This window comes from Neoarius graeffei, chromosome 28, assembly GCF_027579695.1.
Source record: "Neoarius graeffei isolate fNeoGra1 chromosome 28, fNeoGra1.pri, whole genome shotgun sequence".
NCBI lineage: Eukaryota > Metazoa > Chordata > Actinopteri > Siluriformes > Ariidae > Neoarius > Neoarius graeffei.
The window spans coordinates 16,453,891-16,469,420 of record NC_083596.1 but is presented as its reverse complement, the minus strand read 5'-3'; the positions used below and the strand labels follow the sequence as shown (position 1 = coordinate 16,469,420).

At 41.4% G+C, this 15,530-nt stretch overlaps 1 protein-coding gene across 4 annotated transcripts in view; it reads right to left on the bottom strand.

Annotated features, from left to right (window-relative positions):
• LOC132875713 (RIMS-binding protein 2-like) overlaps positions 1 to 9,577 on the bottom strand; it is a 282,162-nt gene extending 272,585 nt beyond the window's left edge. For 3 of the 4 annotated variants that reach the window (XM_060912693.1, XM_060912690.1, XM_060912691.1), the window contains exon 1: positions 8,767 to 9,123. In XM_060912693.1, coding sequence (XP_060768676.1) covers positions 8,767 to 9,024 — 258 coding nt within the window. In that variant the 5' untranslated portion in view covers positions 9,025 to 9,123. Of the gene's footprint in view, positions 1 to 8,766 lie in introns of all 4 variants that reach the window. The other variant, XM_060912692.1, reaches the window with a different exon arrangement.
• Positions 9,578 to 15,530: the final 5,953 nt, after the last annotated feature.

The window sequence follows — 15,530 nt, the reverse complement described above, 5'->3', positions numbered from 1 at the left end:
AGGTAATCTTGTTGATATTTATCTTTTAATAATATATCTTTTCAGTTGAAAAATTAATACTTTTTGTTACTATTAAGGTATCCATAATTTAGGTTAATTTATCCAAATTATACATATGTATTTATGATATATGCCTACACAACAACTATGCTTTATTTATATAATAGGAGGGAGAGCAAGCCCCAAACCATCCTAAATTATTATTATTATTATTATTAAATTGTAGAAGTCTGGGAGGCTTGCTCCTCATACAGTTATCAACTTGAGGCCAATTTAGCATGTTTTAAATCTGAATTTCTTGCGTTTGCTTACCTCAAAGTGTCCGCAGATCATGCACAGACTTATCCATTATATCCACAGTTTTTTGCCAAGTCTCTCACAGGTTTCTTTCAAGTCTACTGTTGGGCCAATAAATCATAAATAAAACAGCTCAGATTTGTTTGTTTAAGTCGTTTGCCACTCCACTTTATTCTCGTGGGTTCACATACCGCTGCCGTTATTTCCCCCTAATCACGAGTTTGTTGGTCTTCCAAAATGGCGCAGGGTCTGTTTACTTCCGGTTTCGGGTGACGTCAGTGAAAGGGGTCTATACCGTGAGTAGAGAAGAACAAAATGGTGGAGCGTGTTGCTGAACCAACCAAGGATGAAATAAAAACTCTACTCGAAAACAAACATCCTCCAAGAAATACAAACAAGAGTGCTCTGAGGGCATGATATCCCCCGCTGGCAACTATGCCATAACTCTGGTAAAATGCGACTGAATTGAATGAAATTGCAATATGTGTATTACCAATATATAAGTTTTGTGAAATTCCTCTGAAAATTGTGAGAGGAGTTGATTTCAGAAGGTGAGCACCCTTCCTGGGATGGACGGACGGACGGAAATCACCACGACATAATCCCACTTCGGAACTTTCGGCCAGCGGGGGATTAAAAAAACAACACTTTCACTCACCGTCTGGTTTCTCACAACAAAAAGGTTTTTCTCAAAACATTCAATCCATAACACAGATAAGGTGTGATGTCCTGTGTCTGGTTGGAATCTCATCGCATCGTTCCTGTAGAGGACGGCCCCATATGGACAGTTGAAAGTCATACTTGGAAGACGCTCTGGACACTTACAGTTATGCTTTTATGGCTGAGGACTACAGTTGTCTTGCTAACTTTAGGACTGCAGTTGTCATGAACAGTTTTGCACTCAAGTTTCCATCAATGAAGAGTTTATAACATCAACGAAACTGACTTCATGTTAAAACTGTTAATGTTATAGTCATGTTGTCTGTTGTTGCCCAAATGAGGATGGGTTCCCTTTTGAGTCTGGTTCCTCTCGAGGTTTCTTCCTCATGTCGTCTGAGGGAGTTTTTCCTTGCCACCGTCACCACAGGCTTGCTCATTGGGGATAGATTAGGGATAAAATTAGCTCATGTTTTAAGTCGTTCAAATTCTGTAAAGCTGCTTTGCGGCAATGTTTATTGTTAAAAGCGCTATACGAATAAACTTGATTTGACTTGATAAGGATGTTACTATGGACAGACACACACTGTTTCTCCATCAGGCAGAGGATTACACATATTCTGAAATAAATGAAACAAAGAAAAATGAATGTGAATCATTTAAAATTATGATTTTTGCCTCCTCGTGATTTTCTGCTTGTAAGAGACATTTCAGGATTGTTTTTATACACCATTTCTTTTAAATTATTATGATGCTTAATGTTGCGTAATAAAAATACTATGACGTGTTTGTTATTAAAATAATTATGTCAAAAATTAATGTCATGCACAGACTGTTAATTCAATATACGGAGTACTCAGTTACTCATTTTTTAATGTGTTTATATTTATTCGATGACAAAATTACCTTTAAAAAACCCTCATTAGATTGTAATGTGTTATTAACTGCTTCAGGGTTTTTTTTTTTTAATGTTATGTCTGTCCAAGTACAATTAATAACCTGATTACTGAACCAGAATGCGGTTAGTTTATATTTTAATACTGCCCAAATCAAATAATAATCAGATTATTATTGCTGACTCAAAAGCACTGACTGATTATTGTGCACATACAGCAACAAGTGAAACAAAGATGGCGTGTTAGATGGTATCGCTATTAATGAACTGAATACTTCATGTACTTTAGCCTTCTGTAGCAAGAGGAGCAGCCTGGCGCAACCGCACTACCTTCTATAACAAAACACTCACTGTCAGTATCACAAGTCTTACATCGTTAGCTGTCTGTAAACCAAAACATGTCGAGATTATTTCCAGCATAAAGCACCATTTTCGCCAATTATGTCTCGGAAATCATTTAACATGCCTGTTGTTAGGGCTTTATTAAAATGGTGACGAAAAACTCCATCCATCAATGCAACATGAGAGCCAAGTGTTGATAGAGAGAAAGGGAGAGTGAGACAGAGAGGGCAGAAACAAGATATAACCATAACCTGTGATACAACTGCTCCTGAATCAAGCTTTTCGACCAATGGGTTCTTGAATCGGTTCCTTTCGGGATTCTTTGACCCTTGGTGCCTGCTAGCGAACCAGCTTTAAGCAGAATCACTGTAATCCAGGATGTGTCATGAATGGAGGGTGTTGCATAATTCACAACAGGAGTAAACAGTAGCAGCAAGATGGTGGAGTGCATTGATTACCTGCAAGCTTTTGTTCTGTTACTGCAGATATTTGTTTTATTCCATTGTTTCCTGTAGATGTCTCCTTTTCCATTGTCTTCTCCATTACTGCGCTCTCCTTCCTCTCCAAACTAACTAAGTGTTTCCCCTACCATTATATGGCTGGGTTTCACGTGACGTCACATCCGCCTCATTAGTTATTCAAAACTTTAGCTGGTGGTCTACCAAAGCTCAGTTGACAAAGCATTTATATGAAGAAGGTGCATTGCTCGCATGAAAAATGCCTTACGCTTGCGTCGTTTTAGGTTGTTTGAATCGATCAAACAGTGAAACTGATAAAAGTTTCTTCAGGGTTCCCCGTGAACTAATAAAAAAGGGTGAACGAACACGGGATTTCACAAAAAGACGTCGAGAAAGGCGGCTTTTGAACCTCTCACTGAAATCGAAGGGAGCCGAGTCGAAGCATGCTGGAGTTTGCAATGATCACTTGGTGAAAGGTTTGTATCTCCCTGTCAGCTATGTCCTTGGTGTTTTCCAAGTACTTTTCTTGTCGTTATTTTACAGTACGTTTTTTAGTCACAAAACGCTAAAGTCCCCAGTTGTTTCTTTGTTTACTCCTCACAAAGTCCATACGCATGAAGGTCGCGACAAAATTATTCCCCAGCCGTACAGTTACAGTACAATGCGCCGTGATCACTTCTCCGTCTTGTTTAACTAAGATCCAGGTCTTTAAAGGGCTTTCTGATGATCTTTGTGAATGATTTACCTGAGAGATAAGAGCCAACACAAGTGAGAATCAAGCAAACTGTTTGTTTACACTTCAACTTGCAGCGATTCGTTGTAAAGATGCAAACGAAAAACTTTAAAACAAAACAAAACATAGTAACACGGGCAAAAACAATTCAGGATTCATTCGGCAGTGACTTGATACCGAGGTCCTTTACCCAGCCACATACAAAAAAGTCATAAGCCTCCATACTCTTCCACGCTTTCATCTGTTTTGCGGTGTAGAAGGACGTCTGCAACACCAGATAGTTCGAGATGTTGGGGAACTCGACTGAAGGGTAGTTTTCGAGATCGTATGACAAATCCTTCTTTCCCAGACGGTAGGGGTCGATTCCATTGCACATAGCAATCTTCTGAATATATCTAAAGCGAGCAGCGGCTTCTAGATTACGAGCATACTCTGATAAGTTATAACACCACCCACCCACCCCTGGACTTGACTTGCAAGTGACGTCAAAGCAAAATAGAAACCTGGATGATGTCGGCCATGTTGGTGGATATACCGTACAAATGCGGGGTCACGCGTACGCAACTCTCTTTGTTTTTCCACTGCTTTAAGCGTTCTTTTAGCTCTGCCATATCTTTGTGCTGTATATGGTTGTGGTCACAACAGTACTCGTGACCGTGGCACGTTCCGATTTTGTAGAATTCCGTCCATGATTCTGAAAGAGGGCGAGGAAACTCTGAGGCTTAGTACGGAGAGGAGACGAGCACGGCTGAACAACATCGGCAGGGCTGATCTAACAGAGGCGAAAACCAAAACAGCTCGTGTTTGCAGTCATCATTTTATCTCAGGTCGGATTCAAAAGCTTTTGCTATGAAATGAGCGTTTTCTCTTGTCATGGTTTACTCGGTCATTGTTATAATTTTAACACGTGTATTACCGTTTCACTTCTAGGAGCGCCAGCAAAATTATATGATAGAAACAATCCAGACTGGGCACCCACTCAGAACATGGGCTGTGTTTCAGCCAAGGTCGGACTTGATTCTTTGGCAGCCAAACCAGATAGAATGCGATATCTGAGTACTCGATGCATACATGTCAACCTATACGGAATGTCCGTATTTTATACGGATTTGATTCAATAAACGTAGTATACGGGCGTATAAATAAAGTTATACGGATTCTTTAAAAAAAACTTTAATATTTATTTAGAGCTATAATCAATTCCCACGATGATAAAAGACCGCATAACATTTACAAACGTACTGTACACCACAGACAGCCAGTAAAGAGTCTTATGAAATCGTGCGTTATCTTGTGGTAGCGAGACTTCGTTCCACTTTTGATCATGCGCACACCGCATTGCGAGAATCCCGACAACCGGGAAGTCATAGACATATAAACATAGACGCCGCCTTCTGCGTAGAATCAGGGCCTCTGCATGCTCTTGCGACAAGGCTTTCGCAGATAGCTTTTCGCAGACAGTTGTAATTTATCATTGAGCGGGGAGTAATAGGCGTGCGCGATGTTATTCACCGCCACAATGCAAGGGGGCACGAAGTCGCGAAATCGCTAGGAGTAGTTGGTGGGTGTGGTTAGTGGAGTGTTTATCCTCCAGTTACTTATAATGACTAGAACTGGAGTCGTATAGATGTACGTACTTCCTCACTTCCTCGATCAACCGCTCTTCGTGCTGCTCCATCTTCGCTCGTGTTTTTAAAAATGGCGGTAGTGAAAACAAACCAAACCGGGAAAGTAGGGAAGCGGAAGTGCGTGTACAGCGGATGTAGAGTGGACCAATCAGAGCCCTCTTGTCTGCGACGCTGTCTGCGAGGCTTCTGCGGTGGTCACAATTTTTGGGAGGTGCGCGCAGGGCGTCTGTGAAGGGGGGGGGCTACGCAGACGCCATCTGCGACACCATCTGCGAGGACTGCGTTGTCAGCATAAATTGGCCTTCATACGTCATCCTTGCCGCCATATTGGATGTGGCAAAGTGGAGATTCTTCAACCGTCTCTGGTATAGCGTCTAGACAGTAGCCGAGAATAAAGATGCCTCATTCATGTGATGCGTTTAACTGTACCAACAGGTTTACCGTCCAAACGAGATCACATGGGATTACCTTTCACAGGTGAGACTGGAAAAATACTTTTCATTGTATTTGGTCATTATAACGTAATTTTACGAACAGATTTTCCTGACTTTGTGGCTAATATGAAGTCTCGTGCATAATAGCCACTCGGTGAAACCTGTCTCCAAACAACGAAGTATTTCCTTCGTAACTACGCTGATAACACTTTGTGTTTTTGTCAAACATTGGAGCTTTGTATTCATTCTGAAGGTTTATTGTTATTAATATTGAATAAAAAGTAACTGGGATATATCATTGTTAATTATCATTCAAATTTTAGGTAAATTATTTTAATTTGCATCTTATATGGATTTTATAAGGGAAATACGGATTTTGGAGGTTGGTTATACAGGTTTGATTGACCAAAGGTTGACATGTATGTCGATGGTCGGTAGAAGTGTTTTATCTTCAGAAAAGTCTGACTTTTTAAAATAATATGGGTCAAAACCACTCATATCTATCTTCTCTTTGTATCGAATCTTCGCTCGAGCATTCAAATCGTGGGAAAAGTGAGAAAATTCAGCATTGTTTACAGACACACTTTCAGCGGCTGCCATACGAGTTGCTTTGTATATCCACCATCATGGCGGACGCTCAGGACGCAGCACATTTTGATCACGGGGTTGCAAGCCATCTATAGAAGTGGACACCCCAACTTCCTGGTGATATACTGCCCCCTATTTGCTTGGAGTATGGAGTATTAATTTGCCACGTGGACAGTTCTTATACGGTACATAGCTTCTTTTCATGAATGAATACTTGGTGGAGTTTGGATATGAGAATGTTCAAAAATTTCCATCCATACTTGGTGCTTGCAACCTACCAATTTTTACCTTTTCTCAATTCCACGGTGAAACTATAGACTCAATAGGGTTGAGACTTGCATGTCAAAAGAAAAGCCAAGACAAATTGATCTCTGATGATGCTAACGATATCCTTTAAAGAACTACACTATGGACCAAAGGTACATTATTTACTTTTCAAAACACCAAATGTATGGCTTGGTACTGAACTGGCGACATACTGGTGCAGTTTCCTGTCTTTTCCAGAACAATGACATGGCTTGTTATTCCTTCGCCTGCATCCTCTGGTAGTGATGAATTATTCAACAATGTGAGCAAAGAGGTAGAACAGCACCAACACACGGATGCTCTGGACTCCACATACGTATATCTAGGGTAAGTGAATAAAATATTAAAGGTAGACTGCCTTTCAGATTTTCAAGTGTAGGTCATAAAAAGAATTTTCCCAACACAATTATTTTTGTTTAGTGGATTGAAAGCTACTGAATTTGAACCACAGACTTCCAATTTTATTAGTTTTTTTTTAATAGAACAATTAATGAATTTAGAGCCATGTGGCCCTAAATTCTCAGCTATTTTTTCCTGCTTCACCATGACCCAATTCAAGATACTACGCCATGCATCATGTGGTGGGCTTTCCCTGTTTGCGCAAGGCATTGTGGGATACAAATTTGAAACAGGAGAGAAAAATGGAGGATGTGAGTGTGCGAATGAAACATGAAAGACCGACTACAGTAACGGAAAGCGAGAAGAAAAGACGTTATGTTATATACAAAGGAAAGGAAAAACAGGACCAAATTAATAAATATTGGTGCTCAGTGAGCACCTCGGTGTGATCAGCTGTTCGTTTATGGCCCTTTTCCACTACCCTTTTTCAGCTCACTTCAGCCCGACACGGCTCGCGTTTCGACTACCTCAGAACAGCACGACTCAGCTCGCTTCAGCCCTACTCAGCACCCAAAACTCGCACGGTTTTGGAGTAGGGCTGAAGTGAGCCAAACCGAGCCGAGTGGGGCTAGGGGCGTGAAGAGACACTCCCCTGTGCACTGATTGGTGAGGAGGAGTGTCCTCACATGCCCACACACGCCCCGCGAGCACACTGGGATCTGTAAACACCGTAAACCCGGAAGAAGGAGAATTACGAATTACGAGAATTTCTGAAGCCTTATGCGCCTCGCCTCATCTATACGCTCTTGCCAGTATCTGTTGGCGTTGTCGGTGACAGCAAGCCACAGCACCAAGACCAGCAACAGTAACGACTCCATGTCCTTCATGTTTATTGTTTACTATCCGGGTCGTGAGACTACCGCTTAAAAGGTCACTGATGTCACTGTTTGCGCCGCCTAACGACATCACATAACGTCCACCCACTTTCGCTAACTCCACCCAATGTGTCCACCCACTTCCAGCCAGCACGGTTCAGTGCGGTTGTAGTCGAAATGCAACTCCAACAGCCCCACTCAGCTCGACTCAGCCCAACTCAGCACGGCACGGCTCAGCCCAACTCAGCCACGTTGGTAGTGGAAAAGCGGCATTAGTGACAGAATGATGGAACTGTCAGTGCACGGTCAAAGGTAAACCTGTAGATGGCAGTAATGCAACGCTGTGGATGCCAGCTGCCGTAAAACCCAAAAGAAGAAGAAGGTAAACCTGCGCATGCGCACACGGACTTCCTCTGTCTGCTTGACTGCGCGAAGCGAGCCATTTCATGCACATTATTTGCTTTAATCCCCTCAAATTAAATAACTTCCCAGCCACAGAATGGCCTGATATTTTGTGAGCTATTACAGAAATAAACATATATCACAATGACCAAATTTCAAAGGGAACTAAATGTCACTGATTTTATGAAATCGAAAGGCCGTCTAGCTTTAAGACCCTTTTCTTCAGAGGTTGATGATCTTCTTTAGATCAAGCACACATCCCCACATCCCTTCCCTCCATTCATTTCCAGCTTCTTCTTCTTTTTGTTTGTTATAAAACCAGAAGCACTACAAGATATTTATTAATTTCTGGGCTGCACGGTGCTATTTTGGGCAACCCTGAGAGCAAGGGGACAAAGCTGATTCAGGTTGATGTGGTCAGCAAGTGGGTGATGACTTAGCAGGTCTGACTAGACCTCTGGCAGGCATTTCTGTTTTTGGGTACAGAAACTCAACATTAGAGAGTGTACTGGGAATACATGAAGTCCCTTTCTTCACTAATCTAAAAATATCGATCAGTTGCCATGATAAAACTTTCTATGATTAATCCCCCAAAACTGGATACAGGTGTTAGTGACCACGTTCTGGCTCCTTGCTTTGTTTCAACTCTGTTTTTATTTAAGTTTAATTGGAAATAGAGTCCACAAATGCACCAGCGTATTAGGTTTCATGAAAGCACACAAACTCCCCACACACAGCATCTCACAGCAAGACACGCTCTTGTTGCTAAGTAACCAGCCTTTCAAAAAAGCAGACAGAATACGAGAACTTACCGTGACTTCCATGTTATCCTCTGAACATCTGGAAGAAGACGGCTTTTCCACAGATGGACCAGAACTCTGGAGTTCCCAACCCACATCAGGTAAAGTCTGATAAAGATCCCCGTTGTTGGTCTTTTCGTCCACTAGGGAAGAACTGAGTGGGCTTTTTCCAGAATCATCCTTTTCAGATGAGCTTTCCAACCCCTGTTTGCTTTTTTTCATAGGTGGATGTTTCTCAGAATCTGGGTAGTAATGGCTGACGAATTGCATTCTCTCCTTGAAAGACTCTAGGATATCCTTGCTCCGAGAGTTCTTTGACCTGCACTTAGCTGGTCCTTTTGTAACTCTGTCCTTCTTCTGTTGTACCGTTAGTGAAGGCTGCCCATGTACTTCTAGCAAGTGGCACAAGAAGTAGCTCTTCTCCAGCTCCACTTCCTCGACGAGGCGCTGCAGAAGCCTGGCCTGCTCCTTGTCCGCCTCCCCATGTAGAGTCTTCAGTAGCTCCTCCAGTTTACGGTATGCTGCCCCACTGCCTTTACAACCAAAGTCAATTCCTGCCCACTTCTTGCCTGCTTTCGCTGTCCTGCCTGGTCTTATGATCCCAGCAATCTCATCAGCCAGCCTTTGGCACAGTTCACCAACTTGCTCGAGGTTAGCGTGGTCAACGTCCTGGTGCTCCAACCAGGTCCAGGGCAGCTCCACTGCCTTTTCCTTCTCACGCCCAAAACCAAGAACAGGTTGAGAAGGGGTTTCAAGTCTGCTGTGGCAAGGCGAGACTTTTTTGGACTCCTTTTTCAAAGGTGAAGGACTCCTTGATTGCAGGAATGCTTTTTTGGAGAAGAGACACTGGTGGTTACTATTAGTTTCATCGTTCCTCATAGCGATGTGATGTTATTTTTATACAGAAAGAAGAGACGGAAAGAAAAAAGGCCTGGTCAGGCGAGGGCAAGAAGGCATGCACTAGGGAAGGATGAAGGATGAATGGTTGAAGACATGCAATGGTACAGAAATGCATTCATTCAGGATACCGCCGTTCACAAGCATGCACTGCAAAATCTACTCCGTATGACCACTGAAATGAGTAAAGATGAGCACAGGTGAGAATGCCATGCAGAAATGAACTTAATCAAATTAATTCAGGCAACACAGTCAGGAGGTCAACTGAGGTTTTACAGAGAATATCAGAGTTTATTCTATCCACATTCACTGGATATGAGCAATCACGCGCTCTGAATGGCTACTCTACTACTAGGCTATCGGCTCATATACCGTGAGTAGAGAAAAACAAAATGGCGGAGCATGTTGCTGAACCAAACAAGGATAGGGTGACCAGACGTCCCGGTTTTACCGGGACAGTCCCGATTTGGGGTTGTGTGTCCCGAGTCCTGACAAAAGTCTGTCAGGACACGGATATGTCCCGGTTTTCGCCACTCGCGACGTTTGTGACTGAGCAGCGTGGGAATCATTAGCGGAGAAATGTCTGCATTTACTATTTTGATGAATTGACAGGAATCGCAAACTTCCCAGGTTACTGCCCCCTGGCCCTGTGGCATGGGTGTTTATTTAGCCACATTATTCCAGACAACAGAACGTATTGCCATGCAACAATAAAATAAACATTAACTGGCGCGAATGTTCTTTGTCTAGCATCTAGCAGCAGTAATGCCGCAGCAATTATGCCGAAAAGAAAATGTACCTTTTCCAAAGATTTACAGGGCACCTACCCCTTCCTCCGAGAGGTGCAGAACAATGCGCACGAAGCCTACTGCACACACTGTAAGTGTTCCTTCTCCGTAGCCCACGGTGGTAACGCTGATATACAGGATCACATTAAAACGGCTAAACACAAGCGATGGGTTGAGGAAGGGCTAATGCATTTTGTTTAGGGTGGGTGGATTGACAGTCGCCTTAGCTTTGTTCCTGTGCTTTGTTCTTGTACTGAGTTGGGTAGCCTATGTTGCAAATGCTGTGCGCTCCTGTGGGGGCTTTCCTCGGGCTGTCGCCCCTCTCCTCCTTTATTGCTGTTTTGTTTGAGTGTATATTCTCAAATCACTTGTCTCTTTTTTGTTTCTGTTTAACATACCATTCTGACAGTTTGGCCATATTGCTGTGTTGAACAGCTTGTTGCACCTTCCATTAAAGTGTTCACTTTTGTCCACATCTTCTTGCTTTATTCATTCAGTTGTGGGGAATGGTTAGTAAGGTTGATTCTGACCTAGGCTATGTTGAGGTCACATATCTACTTTTTAAGTTCATGCTATAGTGCGTACAATTTTAGAGATACAGCCTACATGTGCATATGCATTCTTCTTGGTGTTCTCACAAACAGGTGAAATAAATCAGTTTAAATGTGGCCTATGGACATAGCCTGGCCTATTCTCAGCCATTACAAAATCTGTTGTCTGACCATAATTTAACTGATCTGTATACCACTATGCTACTAGATAACAAAATGCCTGTTTGTTTTATTTCATGTGAGATGTTGATAAATGTGAGCTTCAACAAAATGATAAGAGCACCTCTCTGAGGCAGCTGGGCCATAGAAGGTTCACGCTGCACGCTGCACGCTACACGCGTGTAAAGAAAAGTGGACAAACGTAGCATGACTTGCTCTGGGCCATAGAACGGCGTTCACGTTGCACGCTGCACACTTCACGCGTGAAGCGAGAAATGAACATGCACACTTTTTTCTAGGCGTGAAGATGGAAATTCCAGTCAATGCATGCACGACCCCAAGGTCACCGCCGCGCCAGCCAATCAGAACGGGTCTAGGGAGATAAAATGGACGACTACCGAGAAAAGTTGAAGTTTAATGGCCCAGGGTCCGGTTCTTCACGTAAACGTGTAGCGTGTAGCGTGCAGCATGCAGCGTGAACCTTCTATGGCCCAGCTGCCTGAGTGTCACATTTACGTAAAAAAAAAGGTGTGCGTGCACGAGCATGGTTGCATGCAAAAGTGTCCCGGTTTCAGACTAGGGAAATCTGGTCACCCTAAACAAGGACGAAATAAAAACTCTACTCAAAAACAAAAAAAAACAAAAATTCAAAAAAAGGTATTTCATGGTAAGTACGTATCTTTGTTTTTTCAAGAATTATTATTATAGCATTTTTCACAAATTGCAACTGTCATTTCACCGGTTTGTTTAGATTCTAAGTAGAAATTATTTGGTATAAAGTTTTTATTTATCAAATTTGCAAAAAATAAAAACAAAAATGCTCTGTTTCTCAAAAATCCAGTGAATGCGGATAGAATAAAACAGCTATGGTTTATAGCCGACTCGGTGCTACATGTCTCGTCGGCTATCAGCTTACTGTATGTACGACTCAATTTCGTGGAAAAACTGTTTTATGTTCAGTGAGTAATAGTGAGTAACCACGCTTCCTGTAAATGAAAAAGCCATTCCTGAAATAATCCAGGAAGCTGTTTCCATTCTTTCTGCTTTAACAAGCTGTAAAGTTCACACTAATGTTCTCAGTTAGACATCGTAACAAGGACCAACACCTAGTATCACACTACTGTGCAAAAGTCTTCGGCCCCCTATTTTTTTTCATACAAACTTTGTTATAGATTTCTATTTTATGACTTCTACATTATCGAGTCAGTACAAAAACATTTTAGAGTCCAAACGTTCGTTTTCCAGCACAAAATTTAATGTTACAGAAAAAAAAAAGTTGTTTGTATCTGAGCAGTATATTACATAAAAGAGCACTTTTCAGATGAAAAAAGAAAACATAATGAAGGCTGCTGGGTTTTGGTGCAAAATGAAGAAGCGAGTGTGACAGTCAAAGTGTCCAGAAGAACTGTGGCTGGTTCTGTAAGATGCTCAGTAAAACCTACAGCTCATTTCCGCATAAAACTGCACTCATTGTACCGCAGACTACTTTTTTTTTAAAGCAAAGGGTCGTCTCACACCAAATACTGCCCTTGTTTCATTTATTATGGCTTACTGCGTACTGTTTGTAGTATTTTTTAATGTTGAAACATTTCATTTCATTTATTTTTTTAAACCACTAAAGAACATGTCATTTCAAAACATTAAAAGCATTTATTAAAATGATTACTTGTTATTTTAACGTCTAAGAAACTACTAAACTACACCTTTATCGAAAATACTATAAAGAGCAGCAAACAGTAGTCGTTGACTTACGACTGCGTTTGGTTACGACTGACCGGTCGTAAACCGATCTGCTCGTAAGTCGGCCTATGTTAAATGAATGTAAGTAAATTGTGATGTGCAATGATATTGTAATCATCTTAAAGTCTTATTTTATCAACATTTTCTTATTTCATTACCTTGGCTCATTATTTGGTTTAAGTCAAACACTGCATACTACACTGCGTACAGTACAATTCGTTTAATATGTGCAAAACAAAAAATACGAAATACAGGTGTGAAAAATAGAAAACATTTTAGTTTGAAACATACCAAAATACAAATGTAAAAAACAGCAAAATACAAAACTTAGTGACCGCTGGCATCACTGGTGCTTGGCTGTGGGTCGTCTACATCATCATCAGCTGTTGCAGCGCTCGGGCTGGCGGGAGGATTTGCTCGTTTCATAAACATGGTAAGCCTCGTCTGAATTGTTCGCTTCTTTTTCTCCTCATAAATTTCACGATATGGACAAAGCGCGTCATGTACCATCCGTTCAATCCTTGCAAATCGTTCTATGTTTGGGTCCATTGCTTCAAACGGACACGGGAGAAGTTTACTGTACTGGGATACTGCTCACACTGAGGAGCATGCGTGGCGAGAGGCTAGATGCTGGGCGATGCCGAGAGCTGGGGCGGAAACTGTCGTACGCTCAACTAGCTCAGCTGGGAAACACTCGCCAGTCGTAACCAGACGGTCGTAAAGTCGATCGGTCGTAAGTTGCATAGGTCGTAAGTCGACGACTACCTGGTATCTTGACCCCTTGCTTGAAAAAATAAAATAAAAATAGTAGTCTGAGGTACAATGAGTGCAGTTTTATAAGGAAATGATCTGTAGGTTTCACTGAACCTCTTCCAGAACCAGCCACAGTTCTTCTGGACACTTTGACGGTCACACTCACTTCTTAATTTTGCACCAAAACCCAGTCGCCTTCATTATGTTTTTGTACAAACATTTTATCCAAATATATTTTTTTCTGTAACATTTAATTTTGTGCTGGAAAGCTCATCTCATTATCTCTAGCCACTTTATCCTTCTACAGGGTCGCAGGCAAGCTGGACCCTATCCCAGCTGACTACGGGCGAAAGGCGGGGTACACCCTGGACAAGTCGCCAGGTCATCACAGGGCTGACACATAGACACAGACAACCATTCGCACTCACATTCACACCTACGCTCAATTTAGAGTCACCAGTTAACCTAACCTGCATGTCTTTGGGGGAAACCGGAGCACCCGGAGGAAACCCATGCGGACACGGGGAGAACATGCAAACTCCACATAGAAAGGCCCTCGCCGGCCACGGGGCTCGAACCCAGGACCTTCTTGCTGTGAGGCGACAGCGCTAACCACTACACCACCGTGCCGCCCGTGCTGGAAAGCTAATGTTTGGAAATCTAAAATGTTTTTATACTGACTCGATAATGTACAAGTCATCAAATAAAAATCTATTACAAAGTTTGTCCTAAAAAACTAAGGATACCTGAAACTTTTGCACAGTACTGTATGCATATGAATATGCTATTTATAAAAGCTTCACGTTCTTCTGCCTTCCCAAAGAGCTTAATCTCACTAACTTCAAGTAAACTAGACAAAGTAGTTCTGCAGGTAAAAGATTTAAAGTAACACTTCATCCTGTAATCAATTACAGATGAGATACGATCTTTCCAAAGTCTTATTTTGTGAGATCAAACCTAGTTAATATGTAATAATTCTGATATCAGCTTTATACAGGGTTTGTAAGTTTTGTTTTGTGAAACCAGATTTGGCCAAAACATGAAACTATACACCCATGAGGAGTTAATCATTTAAAATCGTGTCTTTGATTTCAGGTTTACTTTTTACGAGTAGCTCTTATTGTGTTATTCTATGTTACGTTATGTTATTCTATGTAATGTAATCTTATGTTGTTGTTCTATGTTACATTGTGATGTTATTTTGTGTTTTATATATAAATATATATATATATATATACAGTACCAGTCAAAAGTTTGGAAACACCCTCTAATTCAGTGGTTTTTCATTATTTTAAAATTTTCTGAATTGTAGATTAATACTAAAGTCATCGACATTATGAAGAAATATATATGGAATTATTTGGTAAACAAAAAAGTGTTAATCAAACCAGAATATGTTTTATACACTACCGTTCAAAAGTTTGGGGTCACCCAGACAATTTTGTGTTTTCCATGAAAAGTCACACTTTTATTTACCACCATAAGTTGTAAAATGAATAGAAAATATAGTCAAGACATTTTTCTGGCCATTTTGAGCATTTAATCGACCCCACAAATGTGATGCTCCAGAAACTCAATCTGCTCAAAGGAAGGTCAGTTTTATAGCTTCTCTAAAGAGCTAAACTGTTTTCAGCTGTGCTAACATGATTGTACAAGGGTTTTCTAATCATCCATTAGCCTTCTGAGGCAATGAGCAAACACATTGTACCATTAGAACACTGGAGTGAGAGTTGCTGGAAATGGGCCTCTATACACCTATGGAGATATTGCACCAAAAACCAGACATTTGCAGCTAGAATAGTCATTTACCACATTAGCAATGTATAGAGTGGATTTCTGATTAGTTTAACGTGATCTTCATTGAAAAGAACAGTGCTTTTCTTTCAAA